The sequence below is a fragment of the Betta splendens genome, chromosome 10, assembly GCF_900634795.4.
Source record: "Betta splendens chromosome 10, fBetSpl5.4, whole genome shotgun sequence".
NCBI classification, from domain to species: Eukaryota; Metazoa; Chordata; class Actinopteri; order Anabantiformes; family Osphronemidae; genus Betta; species Betta splendens.
In genome coordinates this window covers 17,475,374-17,493,562 of record NC_040890.2, presented here as the reverse complement: position 1 = coordinate 17,493,562, position 18,189 = coordinate 17,475,374, and the positions used below count along the sequence as shown (strand labels likewise).

At 47.7% G+C, this 18,189-nt stretch overlaps 3 protein-coding genes across 4 annotated transcripts in view; 1 reads left to right on the top strand and 2 right to left on the bottom strand.

Annotated features, from left to right (window-relative positions):
• Positions 1 to 954: 954 nt before the first annotated feature.
• tmem144b (transmembrane protein 144b) lies at positions 955 to 4,608 on the bottom strand. The gene is made up of 12 exons (XM_029166080.3): positions 4,334 to 4,608; positions 4,096 to 4,245; positions 3,887 to 4,009; positions 3,534 to 3,633; positions 3,377 to 3,457; positions 3,214 to 3,292; positions 2,954 to 3,033; positions 2,635 to 2,753; positions 2,427 to 2,546; positions 1,823 to 1,920; positions 1,524 to 1,577; positions 955 to 1,450 (listed from the first exon to the last, which is right to left on the bottom strand). Exons 1-12 carry the CDS (start codon positions 4,437 to 4,439, stop codon positions 1,367 to 1,369), a joined length of 1,194 nt encoding a protein of 397 aa, XP_029021913.1. The 5' UTR covers positions 4,440 to 4,608; the 3' UTR covers positions 955 to 1,366.
• A 610-nt stretch (positions 4,609 to 5,218) lies between these two features.
• gask1b (golgi associated kinase 1B) lies at positions 5,219 to 9,502 on the top strand. 2 transcript variants are annotated; one of them, XR_008695937.1, is made up of 5 exons: positions 5,219 to 6,294; positions 6,397 to 6,614; positions 6,999 to 7,225; positions 7,965 to 9,099; positions 9,244 to 9,502. XR_008695937.1 is itself a non-coding variant. In XM_029165861.3 (4 exons), the coding sequence occupies exons 1-4, from the start codon at positions 5,439 to 5,441 to the stop codon at positions 8,170 to 8,172; spliced, it is 1,509 nt and encodes a 502-aa protein (XP_029021694.1). In that variant the 5' UTR covers positions 5,219 to 5,438; the 3' UTR covers positions 8,173 to 9,502. The 2 variants fall into 2 exon arrangements, 1 of the variants encoding a protein (XP_029021694.1); XM_029165861.3 differs by having other exon boundaries at positions 7,965 to 9,502.
• Positions 9,503 to 15,861: 6,359 nt separating this feature from the next.
• gria2b (glutamate receptor, ionotropic, AMPA 2b) overlaps positions 15,862 to 18,189 on the bottom strand; it is a 49,842-nt gene continuing 47,514 nt past the window's right edge. Inside the window, exon 14 of the mRNA XM_055512329.1 lies at positions 15,862 to 15,937. Within this exon, the coding sequence (XP_055368304.1) occupies positions 15,877 to 15,937 (61 nt within the window). The 3' untranslated portion in view covers positions 15,862 to 15,876. The remainder of the gene's footprint in view (positions 15,938 to 18,189) is intronic.

Sequence of the window (18,189 nt, the reverse complement as noted above, 5' to 3'; positions counted from 1 at the left end):
TTATTTTTTGTCAGCTAAAAACACCGTCATTAGGCTGCAAGTGTTTATTCTCTGGCTCCTACTGGTGCAAAACATTGAACCATTGAATTGATGGATATAAAACTTAGAATAAGCCTGAAGGAAAAGACGTACAAATAGTATTTACTGGCGAATGTGCAGCAGGTTTATAAAAAACTGATCAAGTCCTCATATGAAGTGCGATTCCTCTTGTAACTCATGAGCCGTTATAAACTTTCATACGTCAGATTCAGAGGTAAAGTGTGTTTTATAATGAATTACTGCCCACGCTGTTAAAATGAGCTCATGTGGATTCACGCCGACCTTTGATTAATGACAGTGATGCCAAAGCACAACGCGCGGCTGAGCTTCACATTTTCTACTCAGCGTTTGAGTATTTAAGCGTCGATGCAGCGTCGGGACCCGTCCGATCTACAGGTTCCATCCAAACTGGAGATTAAACTAATAAACTGAACTGATTTACAGGAGTCAAATGAAACCCATTTTCCACACATCACATTTGTTTTCCCAACAGTGGATTTACAATTAAATATACATGAGCGTCACATTTCCTCTTAGCGGAGCAGTAAATAAAAACATTTCCCTCCAGCCAGGAGACAAAACCAGGCGGCGCAGCATTAGAGCCACACTCCCGCAGCGTCTCACATTGACGCCTCGGTATATTTGGCTTCCTGTGAAACCCGTCTCATCCACAGGACCTCCACCATCTCTCGCTCCTGCCGTGTGTGTGTGTCTCATCACTGTGACCTGTCTACTGAGGCAGAAATGCCTGAAGCGCCGTGAAAAAGGGCACCGCCTCAAATGGAAGCAGAGCCTAGAGCGCGGCTGTAAAAACCATTTAGAGGCCACAGAACGGGGTTACTGGATGTCCAGCGTCCATCATGACAGTGGGTTCCTCAGTTGGACGTTTTAGAAACGACTGTACGGACTTTGGAGGTTGGTTAAATAATTTTATCTTGCAACATCACAAAAGTATGTGTGAACACAATATAGAAACAGAAAAGTACAGTGTGATGAGTCTGTTCACTTGTTGGAAACTTGATAAGTGATTTATGTTATTTGGCGACATTAGAACAAACATCACGTGACAAAATAAGTGACAAGACAGCAGCTGAGCTTCGTCAGTTCCAGCCATGACAGCCGTCCTGTGAGACACTGCCCCCTACTGGCAGCCCACCGTAAAACCCCTGCTCAACTTGAATGGCTGAACTAGCACTTGTCTCAACCACGATGCATTAGTTTTAAATGTGAAGGCATTTGAATCGTTTTTTTTAAACCACATTATTTTCTAAGCCGGCAGGAGGGAAATAACAATTATTCTATAATTTCATTTGACTAGCGGTTTTTATTAAAGCTTTGAAATGGCAGTCAGCAAGGAGCCAATCAGGATGACGCAGGAGGCCAGCGCAAAGATAAAGCAGTTGGTCGATCCCTGTGGCAAAAACAGAATGAGCGTTAGCTGCAAAATGTTCGGCTGATGTGATGCTGATCAGAGCTGATCTCACCTTAATCTCTCTGAACACCAAGGCTCCCCACAGAGCGGCAACCAGAGCATATCCCTGCAGAGACGTAGGCAAACAAGCTGTTTGAGCGCCGATGAGCGATTCCATTGATTTACCCTCAGCCCGTTTCCACTGTGGAATTTTAAAGCTCTTGCCCAGGAGAGAGGTATTTAAGTGATGCACATTAAAATGCTCGACAAGTGGCAAAAGCATGAATCGGTGTGTGAATGCAGATGTGTGAGGCTCCAGTATCACCCACCCAACGGAGACATCATCGTAGCTAAACTGCTGCGTGTACTTACAGCCCTGACGACGGGAAAGGTAACAACTGCACTGAGGAAGTTATTGGCCAGGCACCAGCTGTATGTGGCCAGAGCCCACATCAGCCCCGACAGCAGCCCTGCAGAGCACAGAGACACGCTGGCTTGAAGCTGCTTTTATTGTGAAATCAGTGATGGGGGATTTATTAAAGGGGGAGACAGGGGTCAAGACCCCATTGCTGGTGGGTATTGGAGACGAGACTCTGAACACGCAAACATCCCGAGCTTGTTGCACGTTAGCAAAGGAAACTGCTGCATTTTCCAGCGGTTTTTGTCTTTGCAAATGTTGAAGCCATTACTTAACAGTCTGACGGCTTCTGCGATGTAGGCTCAAGCATAAAATCAGCTCAGCGAAAATAGTGTAGTGGTGTCACATTAGCTTTTAGTCCGGCCACTGCTGAATAGTAAAGCAGCTGCATAACGTAACTTTTTCATATAAAAGGATTTCAGCATCTGGAGCAGAAACTAACTAGTGGCATCAACTTCTTACACAAATGGTATTTTGGAAAAATTATTTTACAGTATTTCTCCCAATTAACCCTGAAACAAACAACGTTGTTGTGTGTGAGCTGACAGTGTGCACTACCTGGCAGGATGGCTCTGGAATAAATCCTGGGCCGGTTATTCATTGCAGCACAGTAGATGGTGAAGTACACGGTGCTGGTGACGAAGATGCCGGAGCACTGAGCGTACATGTAGTCCAGGTCTGTGGGGAAAAAGGAAGTCACTCCACCTGTTGTGTAGCCGACGCTGGAGAAGACACTGTGGAAGGCTGCTTCGCGTGGGAGCGCTACCGTAAAGACTGGCTCCGTGGAAGATGCTCTCTGGGCACGAGGAGCGGCTCTTAATGTAGAGGATGGGCACAAAGGAGGCTCCGTACAGCAAACCCGACGCCACGGCCAGGAAGCAGCCGCTGGCGAAGAGGAAGCGACCAACGTCATCAACACGTTACAGTTTCAACACAAAACCTTTAACAAATAGGTCATCGAAAGGAGACGTTAACCCACTACTCAAGAGGAAACATTGGACCTCAAGCGACACTTAAATTTCCAAACACATGCAGAAGCTCTCCTTGGTTTAACGCTGCTTAATCAGATGACGAGTGGAGCTCACATAAGCCGCCGGCTCCTCGGCCTGATGGTGTCGATCCACAAACCGGAGGTGCTCTGTCCATAACTGCTAGAGTTCGTTCTCTGCAGGAAGAGACGACACCAACGCGGGCGAGCATCAGTACAGGGAGCACAGCAGGAGCCGGGGGTCACAGCTCCCGCCCACGGGCCCGGAGGCCTTTTGTGCTTTAATGGAGCGGTGATGAAACCAATTGCTCCGCGTGCGTTTTCAAAGCGATTCTCAGAAAAGAGCCGGACACTCACCCTGTCGATAAGTAACGGGATGGAGTCCGAGTGAGGATGCAGCTCCACGTCCGATTTCACAAAGAGGAAGATCAGCCCACTGGGACAGAACACACAAGTCCGCTTTGTCTCGCGAATCGGAACCGAGCACACGGCGGCGGCTTTTAGAGGCGCGTGACGTTACCTGAGCAGACACAAACCGGCGCCGCAGTAATTCAGCAGCGGCCTGGAAACCTCCTGAGCAGCCACCCCGAACCACCCAAACCTGCGACAGCCAGTGGGCGAGAGGAGTCAGCGGTTCTGCTGAAGGAAAGGCTTCACCCCACGTTCATCCCACTCACCTCGAACTGGCCCAGCCCATCAACAGGGAAGTGGATCCCCAAATTAAAATCCCCACACTGAGGCCGACGGCTTTGATTATGGGAACCACCGCTGTGTTTCCTGTGGGCGACACGAACGGACAACGCAGCATGACATGCGATGCACAAGGCGGCACCGAACCTGGAAGAAACGCACACTGCAGCGGAGTTCTGTTTGCTTTTAAACTAAGTGCGGTTTGGAGAAAACGGCCCCAAACAAACCAGGTAATCTCGTAATTGGGCCTCAAAGCGGCCACACGGGCAGCGGCGGCGCTTTAAGGCGCACTGTAGCACAAACGCTCAGCATGAACTCGGGCCTATGCTCCCATTCATACCAGTGGCCCACATGGCTCCTCCCAGCATCGCAAAAGGGTAGAACTTGGGTGACTGGAGCATCAGGTCTCCAACCATGGACACGACCCATATGGCTGCACAGATCACCCACTGGAAAAACATCCCTGGAACAAAGTGCACCAATAACAATGCAAATACAATAAATCCTATTGATCCTCATTGACTGATGATGAATGGCGTCCCCGCTCACCGTCCCCCGTCTCTATCCGCTTGACAGGAACAAATTGGCTGCCGTACAGCACCACAGCGGCCGCGTTGGCGGCCACTCCGTAGGCCAAATGCGTCATGTTGGTCGAATTGAAGGTGAAATCAAACAATTCCAGGGTGTCGATTTCAACGCCTTTTAACAGAGAAGCAAAACAAACACGGAGGATTATTCTAAGAGGTCGCCGTGTTGCTGCAGCCCCACATCCATCACGGCCGTTTACCTGGCGGCGTGGCGTTTCCGGCCCGCTGGCAGCTCGCCATCAATAATGCAGCCGCGAACACAAGCAGAGGCGGCCACGTGGCTCGGAGGCTGTTAAAAGGAGCCATTTCCTCACGGGATCCAGGCGGTTCAGGGCCGGAAAAGGACTCTTGAAGCGGCGGGTCAGCAGGAGTGGGGAGCGGCAGCCATGCAGGTGCTGCCAATGACCTAATCACCCGCTCAATCTGCCGCGCGCAGCCTGAGAGCGGAGACGGAGGCGCCGCAGCGCAGCGGGACGCGCTGCGCCTTTAAGGCGCCCGCACGTGAGCGGGCAAATGATTACGGAGACCTTCACACCTGCGGCCCCGGTTCAAACCTCCCACTGAACGTTTCCAGCATCTTTAGAAATTCAATGAGACAATTGGGGGGAAGTTGAGAAACTGTTTTTTTTTCAATTGACATCTCACACCTCATTTATTATAGTACAGTAGAGTTGACAAAACTTTAAAAAACAACAAGTAATATTTTTATTTTTAGGTTTAAGGACTTATTCGTCAGAAAAGTTGAGGGAGGCAGCAATTAGTCATTAAGCCACAGTTCATATTTATTTATGTCAGGAAATCCTGCAGGAAATGTTTGGGTCCTTTGTTAAGGGTCTATTCTATTCTATTCTATTCTATTCTATTCTATTCTATTCTATTCTATTCTATAGATAAGGATTAGGGACGCAGGCCAGCAGGTGTCGCCTAAAACGCATCGATAAATACATTAAGCTTGAACGTCTCATCCATTAGTAGCTCGTCAAACATAAACAGAGCTGTTCTCTGAGCAGCTTCTGTTCAGGCTGCTCGTTCGTTCGTTTCCAAACTCCCTGTGATTGTGACGTTTTAGAGCTCTGGTCCAGTTCTTCATGTGTGTGAGTGGGTTCGCGCTGCCACCTGGCGCGACCCACGCGTTCCGTGCGTGGCCTGCGCGCCGTCCGTGCGCCTCCACGTGCGCTTCCCGTCCGCTCCGGCGCGGCGCGGCGCACCGCGCTTCCAAAATGAGTCCGGGAAGTCGCGCGCTCCTCCCTGGTTTGAGTTTAGCGCAGAAAAGGACGCAGAACCGTGACGATGCCTTAAGTTCTGATGGGGAAGTATCGCTCTCACTGGCTCCTCGTTCCCATCGTGAGACTGACGAGCAGCTTTCGGAGATGGCCTCTTTTACGGCGCTGTGTGATCGTCGCAGCCGTCTGCGCGCTCTACTTGGGTTTCGTGGTGTCACAGGTCGGATACACGCAGCAACACGGCGGCAGGAGGACCGACACCGACAGGTACCGACAGACCCGTGGACTGGATCATCTGGGGAACATTAACGCCCCGTCGGACTCTGCAGACCCGCAAACCGACACGAACCTCGCGGTGCCGACCCGGTCCAACGTGGTCTACATAACGCTCAGGTCTCAGCGCCTGAAACCGGCAAACATCCGCGGAACCGTCAGGCCAAAGCTGAGGAGGAAGCTGAGGAGGGATAAATCGTCCAAACCCGCAGTTTCAGAATGGGACACGGACCAAGCGAAGCGCAAGTTTGCGCCCACGCGCTCCCGGGCCGAACCCGGGGCCGTTGATTATAAGACTATGAACATAGACACGCAGGGAGAAGCGGACCCCCGCGTCAGTTCCATCCGCATTTACAGCCAAAGGGCGCCGCCGTGGTTCAGCGCACAGGACGTGGACGACATGCGCTTTTTGGCCGACGCCAAAGTTTTGCGCGTGAGACGAGTGTCTCGCGGGGAACTCCCCTCACTCATAATATTCGAGGGCGAGACGAGGGGCTCGCCCGTGACCCACGGACGCGCGGGGGGGGGCGGTGTGTGCGGGGGTCAGTGCGGCGTCGTCAAGGGTCCAGTGGACACCGCGGAGGTGTTCGCCTTCCATTTGGACCGGGTGCTGGGCCTGAACAGAACGTTACCGGCTGTGAGCAGGAGGTTCGGCTTCTTACACGGTGAGAAGAGGCCTTTCGCATGTCCTCGCTGCTGCTTTGACACGTGCGTCAGTTAATTAGCGTGTAATTAGGAGCTGTCGTGTGATGCTGCTCTCCCCTCAGACGCTCAGCCCTGCCCCGTGGTGTCCTGGGACGCGTCCCTTTTCCCAGAAGGCCTTGCTGCAGGCCCGGCCAGCGTGGCGCTAACATGGGGAGGGTACCAGCGCTCCCTGAAACAGAGGTGCTGGTCCAAGAACTCCGTCCCGAAGTCCGACTCGGGCTGCTCCACCGTCCATCACTACGAATGGAGCAAGCTGGTTCTGTTCGACTTCTTGCTGCAGGTAACAAACGCGTGGGAACGCACGGCGATCTAATATTTGATTTCACGCGCTGCTCTTCTCAGCAAATGCTTCTGGCCTCAGCAAACATTTTTCGTGTGACATCAGCGATACGTTCCCACAGCTGCTGCTGTAAAAATAGGTTAAATATGATCTTTTTTCCCCCTTGGCTGAATAGAGGCCTTGTTTCCTGTGTTGGAAGCTCCTCCATTTGGCACGAGGACGCGTCCCCTGTGCATTTCATAATCATTAGCAATGAATGAATAAGCACAAATTATAGGAAACATGAAAAACAGCCTCACGGTTTTGCGTCAACACCGTCTGCATGGAACATAAACAAATGGAAGTGAGTGCGCAGTAAAAGCTGAGTGTCGGCCGTGTTTCCAGATCCACAGCCGCCTGGATCAGAGCTGCTGCGGGTTCAGGCCGCGGCAGGTGGACGTGTGCGTCGGACCGGGCCGTCAGACGCCGTGCGGCGACAAGGAGCGCATTCAGCTGGCAAATATCGTGCACCGGGGTCACGACCCCAGACGCCTGGTCTTCACCGACAACAAGGGCTTCTTTGACCGCAACGAGGACAACCTGGACTTCAGGCTGCTGGAGGGAATCAAGGAGTAAGTTTAAGCGGCGACGGGCCCTTTTTCAGCAGACTGCAAAATGCAAAACATGCAGTTTGAATCTGGGCCGGGCCTCTTCAGAACTTGTTTGCACCATTTCTGCTGCTAAAACGAGAACAGAGCAGCTGCCACCGTCTACTGTAAACGTACATCATGCTTTCACAGTTACTTTAATTTTCAGATTTTCAACCTTTCACTCGCACCACGATAAAGTATGCCTTGTATTTATTCTCCCTGGGACCTGACACAGACACTGGTTTCATTAAAACTACAGTGACTCAGACAAACTGGGCTTGGCCGAGTTTCCTCCCTCCACACGTTTCCTTGTGACCTGAATGAAACGAGCTGTTTTTCCACAGCTCAGATGTTTGAAGGGAAGTTCCACGCGACCTTTCCAGCATTTCCCTGCTGTGGTTTGTTGTCTTAGTTTAGGACCCAGAACAGCAATGAAGTGAAATCCTCGGCATATTGTTGTGGGAGCTCTGAGCAGAAGACATCGTGCATCATTTGAATGTTTTCCTCCTTGTTCTGTTCTTTATCCTGCAGAGACATTACTGTAAAGACACAGGTATCATTCAAACCAACTGGCTTCTATTGGCCTATTTCCTCGTATCGGCGCTGTCGCCTCTCAGACAGGACGCTGTCTTTGCTCAGTCAGAACCACCGGGCTCCCGGGCTGGAGCGCGTGTCCAAAGCCAAAGGTTGCGTTCACACTGTGGCGTTGGCGTCTTCGCAGGCTTCCGGAGCCGGCGGTGTCGGTGCTGAGGAGCCGCCGGCTGAGGGAACGGCTCCTGCAGTCTCTGTTCCTGGACCAGACGTACTGGGAGAGCCAGGGCGGGCGGCAGGGCATCGACAAGCTGATCGACGTCATCGAGAGGCGCGCCCACGTCCTCCTCACCTACGTCAACGCCCACGGGATCCGCGTGGTCACCATGGACGCGTGAGGAGCCGTCGGATCGGTCGCATAGAAACACGCGGCTGTAAAACTCAGGAAGACGCACGGAGGAGGTTGTTTTCATACTTAAAGTGAAGGCAGCGTTGCATCAGTTTCCTTTAAAACACCACACGTGAAAAGGAAAGATTTTACAATTGTACTAATGCTGTCGTCACACCCGCTGCATCCTAAATGCACAAATAGTATTAGTTATGAACTGATAACTATGAACTATTATTAGTAAAGGCTATTTTTTGTTTATTGCTACTATGAAGGAGAATATTTCCATTTTGATTTCACTTTTTTAATCTTTTCCAAAGTCTCAAGAAGAAACCAAAGAGGCCTTATCTTTTCAGGTTCAAGTCATTTCATATCATACAATATCAAACGATAAAACAGACCAGTGACTGTGCATTATTACCTGAACCTTTAGAATAAGACGCATGCACTTATAGTTTCATTTGCAGTAACAATCACGCACTTTCATTGAAATCCAGCTCATCTTGTCTTGACATTTGCAGTGCTTCATCACAAACCTATCGTCGATTCATTAAAAAAGGCCGCGTGCATCTACAACAATGCATCATTAATGTGTTTCCTCTTCACCGTCAGCCGCAGCACGAGTAAAAATAGCGTGCGTCCCTGAAAGCGGAGCCGGCGCTGGGCTGCTGTAAACGGAGTCCGTGCAGGTTATTTTCTCCCGTCTGCGCCGAACGCTCACTGGCTTGTTGTTTTAACCCCTCTCCACCCGCATTGCTGCGTCGCTGGGGTCCAGGCGCCCGCGTGTGTGTAGTAAAAACCTTTCCCGTTCCCAGAGACCCTAACGTGCCCAGGAACAAAGAGCACGTTTACATCCGTGTAACACATTATGACGCATGCGCAGCACCACGCGAGAGCCTCCAACTCCAAACGTGACAACCAGGCCTTATGAACCACGGTGAGATCACTCATCAGAATCATCAGAAGCAGCACTTTTTCAATAATATTCCTAAATTCTTTAAATACAGACTGTGACCTGGTTTACTCCAGGCATTTGTCTACGGTGCATTGACTCACTTTATTATTCTCACTCATTTTTAAGATTAATGTTGGAAAAGGTTTGGTCTCGTGGCCGCTCATGAGCATAACGTCTCAGCTGCGTCCAGCTGCTGTCGCCTGGTCACGATCCAGACACCCAGACAGAGGAGGCCTTTATTCTGGTAACCTTGGCCCAGTTCTGATAATGCAGCTGGTTTACCGCCATGACATTTGCTGCTGCAGGGTTTGCTTCATGTTGACCAGAGGAGGCGACTTGCAGTTGCACTAATACAAACGAGTAATAAAGATTTTGATCTGCAGGATTTGTTTTCTCACTCACTCTGAGTCTCCAGGAGTGTTTCCACAACACGCTAATGATGGGGCTAATGTCAAAGCATGATTCCATGTCAGCACAACATAAACCTAGAAGCCAGCGTGCATGAGAACATGTCCCGTGACGCCGCAGCAGATCAGGTCTCTGCGCCGATAAGGGAAGTAAGAGGAGCGAATGAAAGAATGTCAACATGTGGCAGATAAAGTCGTGTCAAAGCTTGTTTGGCCAAAAAGCTGCATAATTCAGAGCCTCAGACGCTGAGGATTTACGGAATGAGAGCACACAATGAACACGAGCCTTTTTTTGACTTTGGCTGCAGTGGGGAACATCTTCTGCAGGCCTGGCACCCTCCCAGGACGCTTTAATCTCTCCCCCTCTCAAAAAAGAGAAACTTGGAGGAGATCTAACACAGCTGTCCTCACGGGGAACATCAGGCCTTACACGTTTTATTCACTTGTATCTCAGTGTTTTAAACTCTTATTTCATCTCACAGCTAAACTTTTTTAAACACACAAAAAAGTTGAGCTTCTCTTTCTGAACATTCGGTTTGTTTGTTGTTGTTAAAGCATCTTTGTGTGTTGACCAAACCTCACAGCTATGATTGTTATCATATGTAAAGATGACTCAGCTTCCAGATTTCTAATTAAAGTTGATTCACTGAAGCCAAATGGGCCCAGACGCAACTAAAGCGCTAAAAGAACGCTGCTGCATTTGAAGAATTTGGATTTTGTAAATCAGCGCGTAAAAGCTCATGTGTGACACATCAAGAGGAACGCATGAGCTGCATCCCGTGGAGCAACGAGGCGCGTTTCTAATCACATGCAAAATAGGATTATGGGGAACACAAGCACAGCTGCGTGAATAGGATTGGTACGTGGCATCTTTCAGCGCAGCTTTGTGTTTCTGGTTGTGGAGACCTGCAGGGCCGGAGCTGGGTCGGCGCCAGAACCTTCCCCCTGGAGATAGTTCCAATTCAATGTGTGGCTCAAGGCCACTGAGCAGTAGTTAAAGCTGGATCAATCCGAGCGCCAGCTAAAGTGCAGGGAAGTTTCAGTGAGCTGCAGTAGATCGGTATTTACACAAGTAGAAGTTTGGTTTGGAATCGCAAAAAGCAGATCCTGGCACAGTTATGAATAGTGATGAGTTGTGAGAGATGAGCTGTTTACTGCAGAGACGAACGTTTTTATAAGGAAATTCCCAAGTGATCAATGTTTCTCTTTTGTCTCATCTCTAGATTTTAAATGAGTTATTCGAAGTTTCCCCATAAATAATAATCAACCGACAGCAACATGGACAGACACGTTCTACTCCAGCTCTCACAATCCGCCTTTACACCAGGTCACATCAAAATCCTTCAGCATAAACACTTGATGTGGAAGTTGAGCAGAGCAGTTATGATGTGGGATTAAAGAGATGAGTGCCTACACTGGGAACTGGGCTGAGGCGTCACATGTACAGTACTGGCATCCCGAGCATCTATTTCCAGAGAGGTTCCGTTCAGGGAAATCTTCATGGGCTGAATGTGTCACGCTCTATTTTGAGAGATGCTGTGATGAGACTCTGAATGAGAGATTCAAGATTCAAGACATTAGTGGGAAGTGTACTGCAAAGCAGAGACCCGTTTAATATTTAAACCAAACGTAGAGTAACGTAAAATCATGTAAAAACAGGGCGACTGCAGTAACAGCAGAGCTGTTTCACAGCGTTTCTAAAATGTCGACACCTGGCAAACAAAGCCTCAATCTCAGACCACGAATAACAGGTTGGAGGATTCAGACGTTCAACGGCCACTTTTCTGAGTCATTCGTTTCAAAGTCGAAAATGTTGGTTCCGCCCAAAGTCAACATCAGGTGGTTTTGCTAAAATCCTCCTCCGATGAGCTAAGATTCGAATCGATAGAAACTGATGCCACCGTTCAAATGTTCCAGACCAACATTAGAATGACTAACAGAGACGACGTCATGCTTTCACTAAAACAAGGAGTTTAAGAACAGTGGCCCGAACCATTAGGCCCCACAGGCATGAAAGGTGTTTAGGTACAGTATAAGGTTGAATCAAGCCTGAATCATAGCTCATCATCAACGCATAGCTGCAGAGCTGCTTTTCTGAGGAAAAGCAGGTCTATGAAACTCTGTGAAAGGAGAGGTTTACCTGACTTACAGTAATTATACACTGGGACACAGCAGGGAAATAACAGCACTGGTTTCTGGCTCAGGCATCAAAAAAAAAAAAAAGAGAAACAAGCAGAGTTCGAATTTCTGTAGCAATCAGGCAACCTGTGGTAGGTAAACACATAACAGCAGTCCTCACCAGGAAGGAAGGCATGTTAACAGCAACACACACACACACACACACACACACACACACACACACACACACACACACCGTGATTCATGTCACAGCTCTAACGTGTTACAATCGCACCCCAGCAGCTTCGTAATGACTTCAACAAAAAGCTGAGAAAATTGTAAGATATATATGTAAACGTAAATATACAGTAGAAAAACCTGGGCAGTCCAATTATTGGGTATATTGGAATAATAACACGTTTTAAACACGAGGCCAGTGCAGACGGCCAGTTTCCTCTACAGGGTCTTTGGAAACGCTGATGTTCAATGAGAGGAAGTCTGAAAGGAGATTTTCTATATTGTTGTGTTTTTACTTTTCATTTTTGGGAATAACTTGGTTGGTTTGTACGAATACTGCTGTCATACACAGCCTGTTGCCACTTCACCACAACGGTGAGTCTGTACTAAAAATATATGAATCCATAAACAACTAATGAGACACTTATACACATAAGGTGCAGAGTTAACTCTGACTGTTTTACAGCGACGGAAGCCTTTGTTTTCATGTGCAGCCTAAATAGATTTTTTCAAAGGAAGCGGCCCTGACAATGTGATGAATGTGATTACTTAATACTTTACCAGAATGTGGTGGCGATAAGAAGTAACTGGCTCTCAAATGCATTATTCAATGTTTAGAAGAGAAACAGATTGAGATTAATCTCAGAGGAAGAAATGAAATATTAATGTGTTTGGTCTGCAGGTCACTGTGACCTCAAACTGGAGCGAGCTGGTATTTTCCTGGTAAACTTACTGAACAAGGCTGAACCCAGGCCTTCTTACTGTATGTTGAGACTGATACCACTACATAAACATCACTGATTACTTCAATGATCAGATTCTTACACTTACACATATTCAACCCACACATAGAGGTGCTGAGAGACGTTTTGTGTTTTGTTCAGGTGAAGCACACACTCAGCGTTCAGGAAGTGCTTCACAGACAACGTGAAGCCGTGAACATTTCCACCGGCGTGTTCAGCTTCTTATCTGAACGGACCCGTTTCCTCCCCCCGTGTGTCTCCAGATGGAGCAAAGGAGGACAGAAACCTTCCGTGGGAATGCACCCGTTCCTGAAGGAAACAGGAACGGCCTGGTTCGGGCTGCGCAGACACAGAGCGGAGCCAGAAAGGAAATGACTAAGAGCGTCCTCGGGTGCGGTGGGTTCAGTGGAAGGAGCCCAGTCGTCTGCAGCCTCGCTGGCATCACAAGCCTCCACGCATAAACACACTTAGGTAGAACTGGGTTTGTGTTTGAAGCCGATTTCAGCGCTTGACATGAGAATATCCAAACACGGCACTTTGCTTTCTGTAGCAAATCTGTGTTTGTGTTAGTGTCGTAACAGCCTCATAAACAGATCACATGACGCAAAACTTTGACTTGATGTCACGCATGTCACAAGATCAGCAATTTTCAAATAGGAAACAGGAAAACATCCTTTAAAACTACCGACAGCTGTTTTACAACAATAGTTGTCAGCTTGTATGTTCTTATAAACAGTAAAACAGCGCCATCTACAGACATTCAAACCGAAAACAAGTCAAACTTTTTTGACCAATGAGCTGATTTTTTTGCTCTTCTTTTTAATAATAGTTGTCCAATAAAAATAATGTACTTTAAAATATCCAGGAGCAGTATTAGCTGTAGCACCACATGCCTGATGCCTGACACGCTGATGATGAAGCCACAGGCTGCTGCGAGCCTGTCGCTGCTATGTGGGTGAGTAAAGCGATCCACAGTCAGTCGTTACAGGAATGTCTGTGTGGAAACGGAGTGCAGCTGGTGCAGAGGCAGGACTCAGTATATGTGGAGAATGTAGACATGGTGGGAAGGAGTGAACGTCAGAGCTACTCTGGCTCCCTCTAGTGGCGTTTTACTGTCCCTATATTTAATATACAAATAAAACTTCTCTCTGACATGTGACCACGTGTGCAGAGGTTGCTCTGACACGACGCCTCCTCCTGCTGGAGATGAGAAAGGAGCAACCCCTCGACCCCCTCACGTCAAACCTCGCAGGGCGCAGGTCTCTGGTGACCCAGCTGACAGTGACAGACTGACGCCGGCTCCACTTCACGTCTCCACGCTCGTTCTCAACATGCACTTCTTTGCTCCAGGTCTCTGTGGAGCTGGAGAGAGAAAGAACAGTTGATAGTGATAGAAGCACATGTAAGGTCTTCATAGTCTATCAGAGCATGTACCAATTGTTCTGATGGGTTATAATTGTTCTGTTGTTATATTATGACTCAATGCAAACAAGCCATAATACATTAATTTCATATTTTCCAAATAACAAATGCAGCATAAAGTTAAAATCCAAATAGCAGGATACCAGATTATCCTCATTTACTGTAACCCAGCGAAAACCTTCCTTCCCACCTTGCATTTGTTAAAGAGAACTTAAACCTCATACGTTTGACTGCTAAGCTGTTTCATCTGACTTTGGGGGATGTCAGGAATTTTTCCTTTAGCAGCATGGGTTCAAAATATGTGTGAGATAATGAGACAGGACACCAGTTGGCAGGCAGCTGTCACCACTTTACGCAGACAGTTGGGAATAAACGCCTCCTTCCAGGAACTGGAGGAAATGCTAAATATGCACTCATGAATAGCACTTTTGATCTTGTGAAATGAAATGCTGAGTATTCGACTTGAGATGTGTCAAAATGACCCAAAAGCTGATTTTAAACAGCACACATTCATTCAGTTGCTTGTGTGGCCCAATGCAATTCCCCAGCTGACGTTGAAGGACATGAACGCTGACAGTGGAACACAACTTGTCTCCTTATTTTCTTATTATTTTCTTACAAGTCTGATGTTTTGAACAACAACTTTTGAAATGGAGTCACATGTTTGTTTGTTGTGTTTTTTTAAAAGAATGTGGCCCTTATTTAAGACACTCCTTAAATAAACCAGCTTCATTCTGCTGATGAATGAGATTAAAAAGGTTTGGACAGAAGAAGTGGGTAACGAGGCCTCGTCTCGTCCCCTTCTGAAGGAGTGGAGAGGATAATTATGTAGTTGGAGACACCAGAAGGAAGGAGAACGTGGGAAAGAGAGACAACGACAGCCAACAGAACAGACATTCAGTGGAACGTGACAAGGAACACGAGCAGCGTCTAAAACATGAGAACAGGCAGGAAAGGACAGTTCAAGGAACAGATGTGGAAAAAGACAAAGACGAAGCAGGAAAATGAGATGTCATCGCTGCGAGTATTGAACATGACACAGGGCAGCAGTGAATCCTTGGCTTCTAAAGAGGGGACATCCATCACAGCCGTCGGATCACATCCCGTTCTCTCCACGGCTCACGTTGTCATGCGTGTTATCTCTCCATGTCTGAGACCGAACAAAGCCGGCTTCTACTGCAGCGAATCCCTCTCCTCATCTTCTTATGTTATGACAAAACTGTCTCAGCAGACACTTGGTTTGAATCCACTGTACAACAAACAGCAATTTGCAGCTATTGACATACAACGGAGGCGTTTAGTGTGTTATGGATTGTTTCCAGTCATTTAGAATCAGAGCCACTCAGAAAACTCAAAAATGTGTATTAACCTCCGTAGAAACACAGGAGTTCGAGGCTGAATGAAAGAGCAAAAATGTCTTTATTTTTTGTGCATATTTCATTTTACTAAATACATCAAATCAAAACTCTCTCTCACACTTTACTGGTCCTGCAGCTGCAATTTTATGGATGCCCCATTACAGCATGTATCACCTCATCAGTTAGCTGTTGGGAAAATTAAAAAAAAACATCCCGTCTTAATGAGTCATCTGCCAGAAACGCACGGCTGAGGAACAGTTTGTGCTGCATGAAGCACTTTGACAACGCGTTGAACATCAGCCCCTCTAGAGACTGTAACAGTGGAAAACAAAAGCAGAGAAATGATAACCTGAAAATAGAAATGAGCTGATTATGATAATAGGAATAATCCAAACAAATACAAATAAAATACACACAGACATAAAGAAAAGTGAGTTCACTCCACCAGGTTGTGCTGTTGCACTTTAACTTGATTCACGGAGGACAGTCTACGAAGGAGGTGGTGGAGTTCACAGCCATTTCCCGATATTTACATCTGAAAAATATACGTTAGAGAGGATGTTAAGGGGGCGAGACTGCAATTAAAGCCATCCAGCAGCAACAACTCTGAGTCAACAATATCCTGGTGTTGGCAAACGCAGATAAGAGAGGGAATGAAAGGTGAAGGTGGTTATACTGTACAGGGCGTCTGTGCAGCAGCATCCAGGTTTGATATCGTACAACAACCTCCTGTTCAGATGAGTTTAAATTATGACTTTGGGCATCGTTTGTGGCCCAACCCGCCAGTGTTGTGTTTGCTGCCCTTTGTTGTCTTTGTTCTTTTCTCTCTTCACTCCAGCTTTCTTCCCTTAGAGGGAGTTAACGTTTGAACAAGGCAACAAACTGTCCAAATCACCTTGTGTCGCCTTGCTGTGATGCAAAGCTGAGATTTCATCCCTGATCTCGCTGCCTCTGTGTGTATTCTGCTGTACAGTCTTCAGGGGTGGGTGAAATGCATTGTGGGAGATGTAGGAAATGAGCAGACGAGACAGGTTCGGGGGACATGGCTACGTTCCAGAGTTACAGCGTTTAACAGTGAGCTCCTGCGATGCATATTCCATTACCGGCTACTGGGAGACCTTTTGAAAGTGTGCATCTCTAATTTATACAATTTCACGCTGTGCTACTACTTAGTGCTAATTATAATGCTTCACGCTGTGCACTACTGCTCTCAGCCCGTCCAAAAGCCAATTTAAATTAAAACAAAAACCTTCTCTGCTATATGTGACAGATGAGGGTGGATATCGATCTGCTGCCTCCCTGCACACTCGCTCAAAGTAGGAGACAGCTTCATGACACAGTAACCCCACTCTGTGCTCCTCTCAGACACCTAGAGACACCACACGACCGCTCGCAGCGTCTTCCTGGACTCCAGCAGATAAACCCGCCGCCAGCCCATAATACTCCTATTGCCGGATGCCGCCAGGAAACCAGACTGAAGGCACAGAGGGGGCGACTGGAGGTGTAGAGAGAGCACAAGGTTGCGGTCGCCAGGGACAGTGAGCTGATACAATCGACCCCCGCTGTCAATCAGCTGCCTCTCCTCCCTCGCTCACACACGACCTGGAGGTCAGCGAGTGGACTGGCTGAGAAATGGATGCGCTGCCCAAGCATGATGCTGATTAAATTAACCCCCAGTGTTACACACCCCGTCCCACGAGACGCGTCTCCCTCACCGCGGAGTAAATTAAAGCAGAGGGAGAGAGATGAGGCAGAAATGTGGGACTAAATGTGACAGCAGAGAATGAGATGGAGACGCCGAGAAGCTTCATCAGTTTATGGATAAACCGTGTGAGCTACTCTACTCAGCAATGTTCTCCACAGCAGATCTGAGGTCAGTGGAGTTGACCAGTCGAGTTGTAGGAAGCTGTCAAATGGCTGAAGCCACAACTTCTCAAGTAATTAAATCACTGACCATTTGGAGCCTGACTGGAGCCTGTGATGGTAAACGGAGGACTTGTGTCTTTTCTGGATGGGACCTTCTCATTTGTGCCGTTTGAACGACAGCTCTCTAATTTGCCCTTCGCTGTAGAGCGGCTGCAGCCTGCACCTGATTAATTGAAGCTCTAATTAGAAGGGACGGGATATTCGTCTCTGTGGCAGAATTATGTTATGATTTAGGCAGACAGGTCTGAAAGAAAGAAGCGTTTAACCTCCATTTGTGATTAATAAAGTTAAGGTTTTGTTTCTCTTCATGTAAAAATGGAAAATAGTTCACTCTAATTTTTGAATACTCTAGATTTGGTGGGGTACCTAATACCTTAAATAACAAGAAGGAAAACCGTTCACTCAGATCTAATATATATAAAAATGATACTTGGAGACTCGGTGGTGAATGTCTTATACAAATCACACGTAGCCTGGATTCAGGCTGTGGAGCTTAACTGGAGCGGACGCAGAACTCCTCACCACGGTGACAGCTGGTGGAAGCTGTGTGACGTCTCAGCAGGTGGGCCCAGTCCTAGGTAAGAAACCATGCAGTGAGAACGCTCAAAAACAGCATCATAACCATCGTCCACAGTCTCCAAAAAGGCAGAAAGCCCCAGAAAAGTGCATCTTCCCTTTTACTCCCATGATCTGATTGTGCTCTTTCTACAGCTCATGAGTAAGATCAGTTCTTTGCCTAGTTGGCATTTCACTTTAAGAAATCTAGATACATGATTCATTTCTACTGGGAACATTATACAAATGTTCTATGGAGTGGGTGCCAGCGAAATCAGTTAAAGTCCTAATTATATGCTGGGATTT

Coding starts and splice junctions, on each gene's coding strand:
- tmem144b (XM_029166080.3), bottom strand. CDS start 4,439: ATGGCTCCTTTTAACAGCCTCCGAGCCACGTGGCCGCCTCTGCTTGTG. Junction 3,458..3,533: donor ATGGGCTGGGCCAGTTCGAG/GTGAGTGGGATG, acceptor TGGCTGTCGCAG/GTTTGGGTGGTTCGGGGTGG. Junction 1,451..1,523: donor TGGTGTTCAGAGAGATTAAG/GTGAGATCAGCT, acceptor TTTTTGCCACAG/GGATCGACCAACTGCTTTAT.
- gask1b (XM_029165861.3), top strand. CDS start 5,439: ATGGGGAAGTATCGCTCTCACTGGCTCCTCGTTCCCATCGTGAGACTG. Junction 6,615..6,998: donor TGTTCGACTTCTTGCTGCAG/GTAACAAACGCG, acceptor CCGTGTTTCCAG/ATCCACAGCCGCCTGGATCA. Junction 7,226..7,964: donor CTGCTGGAGGGAATCAAGGA/GTAAGTTTAAGC, acceptor GCGTCTTCGCAG/GCTTCCGGAGCCGGCGGTGT.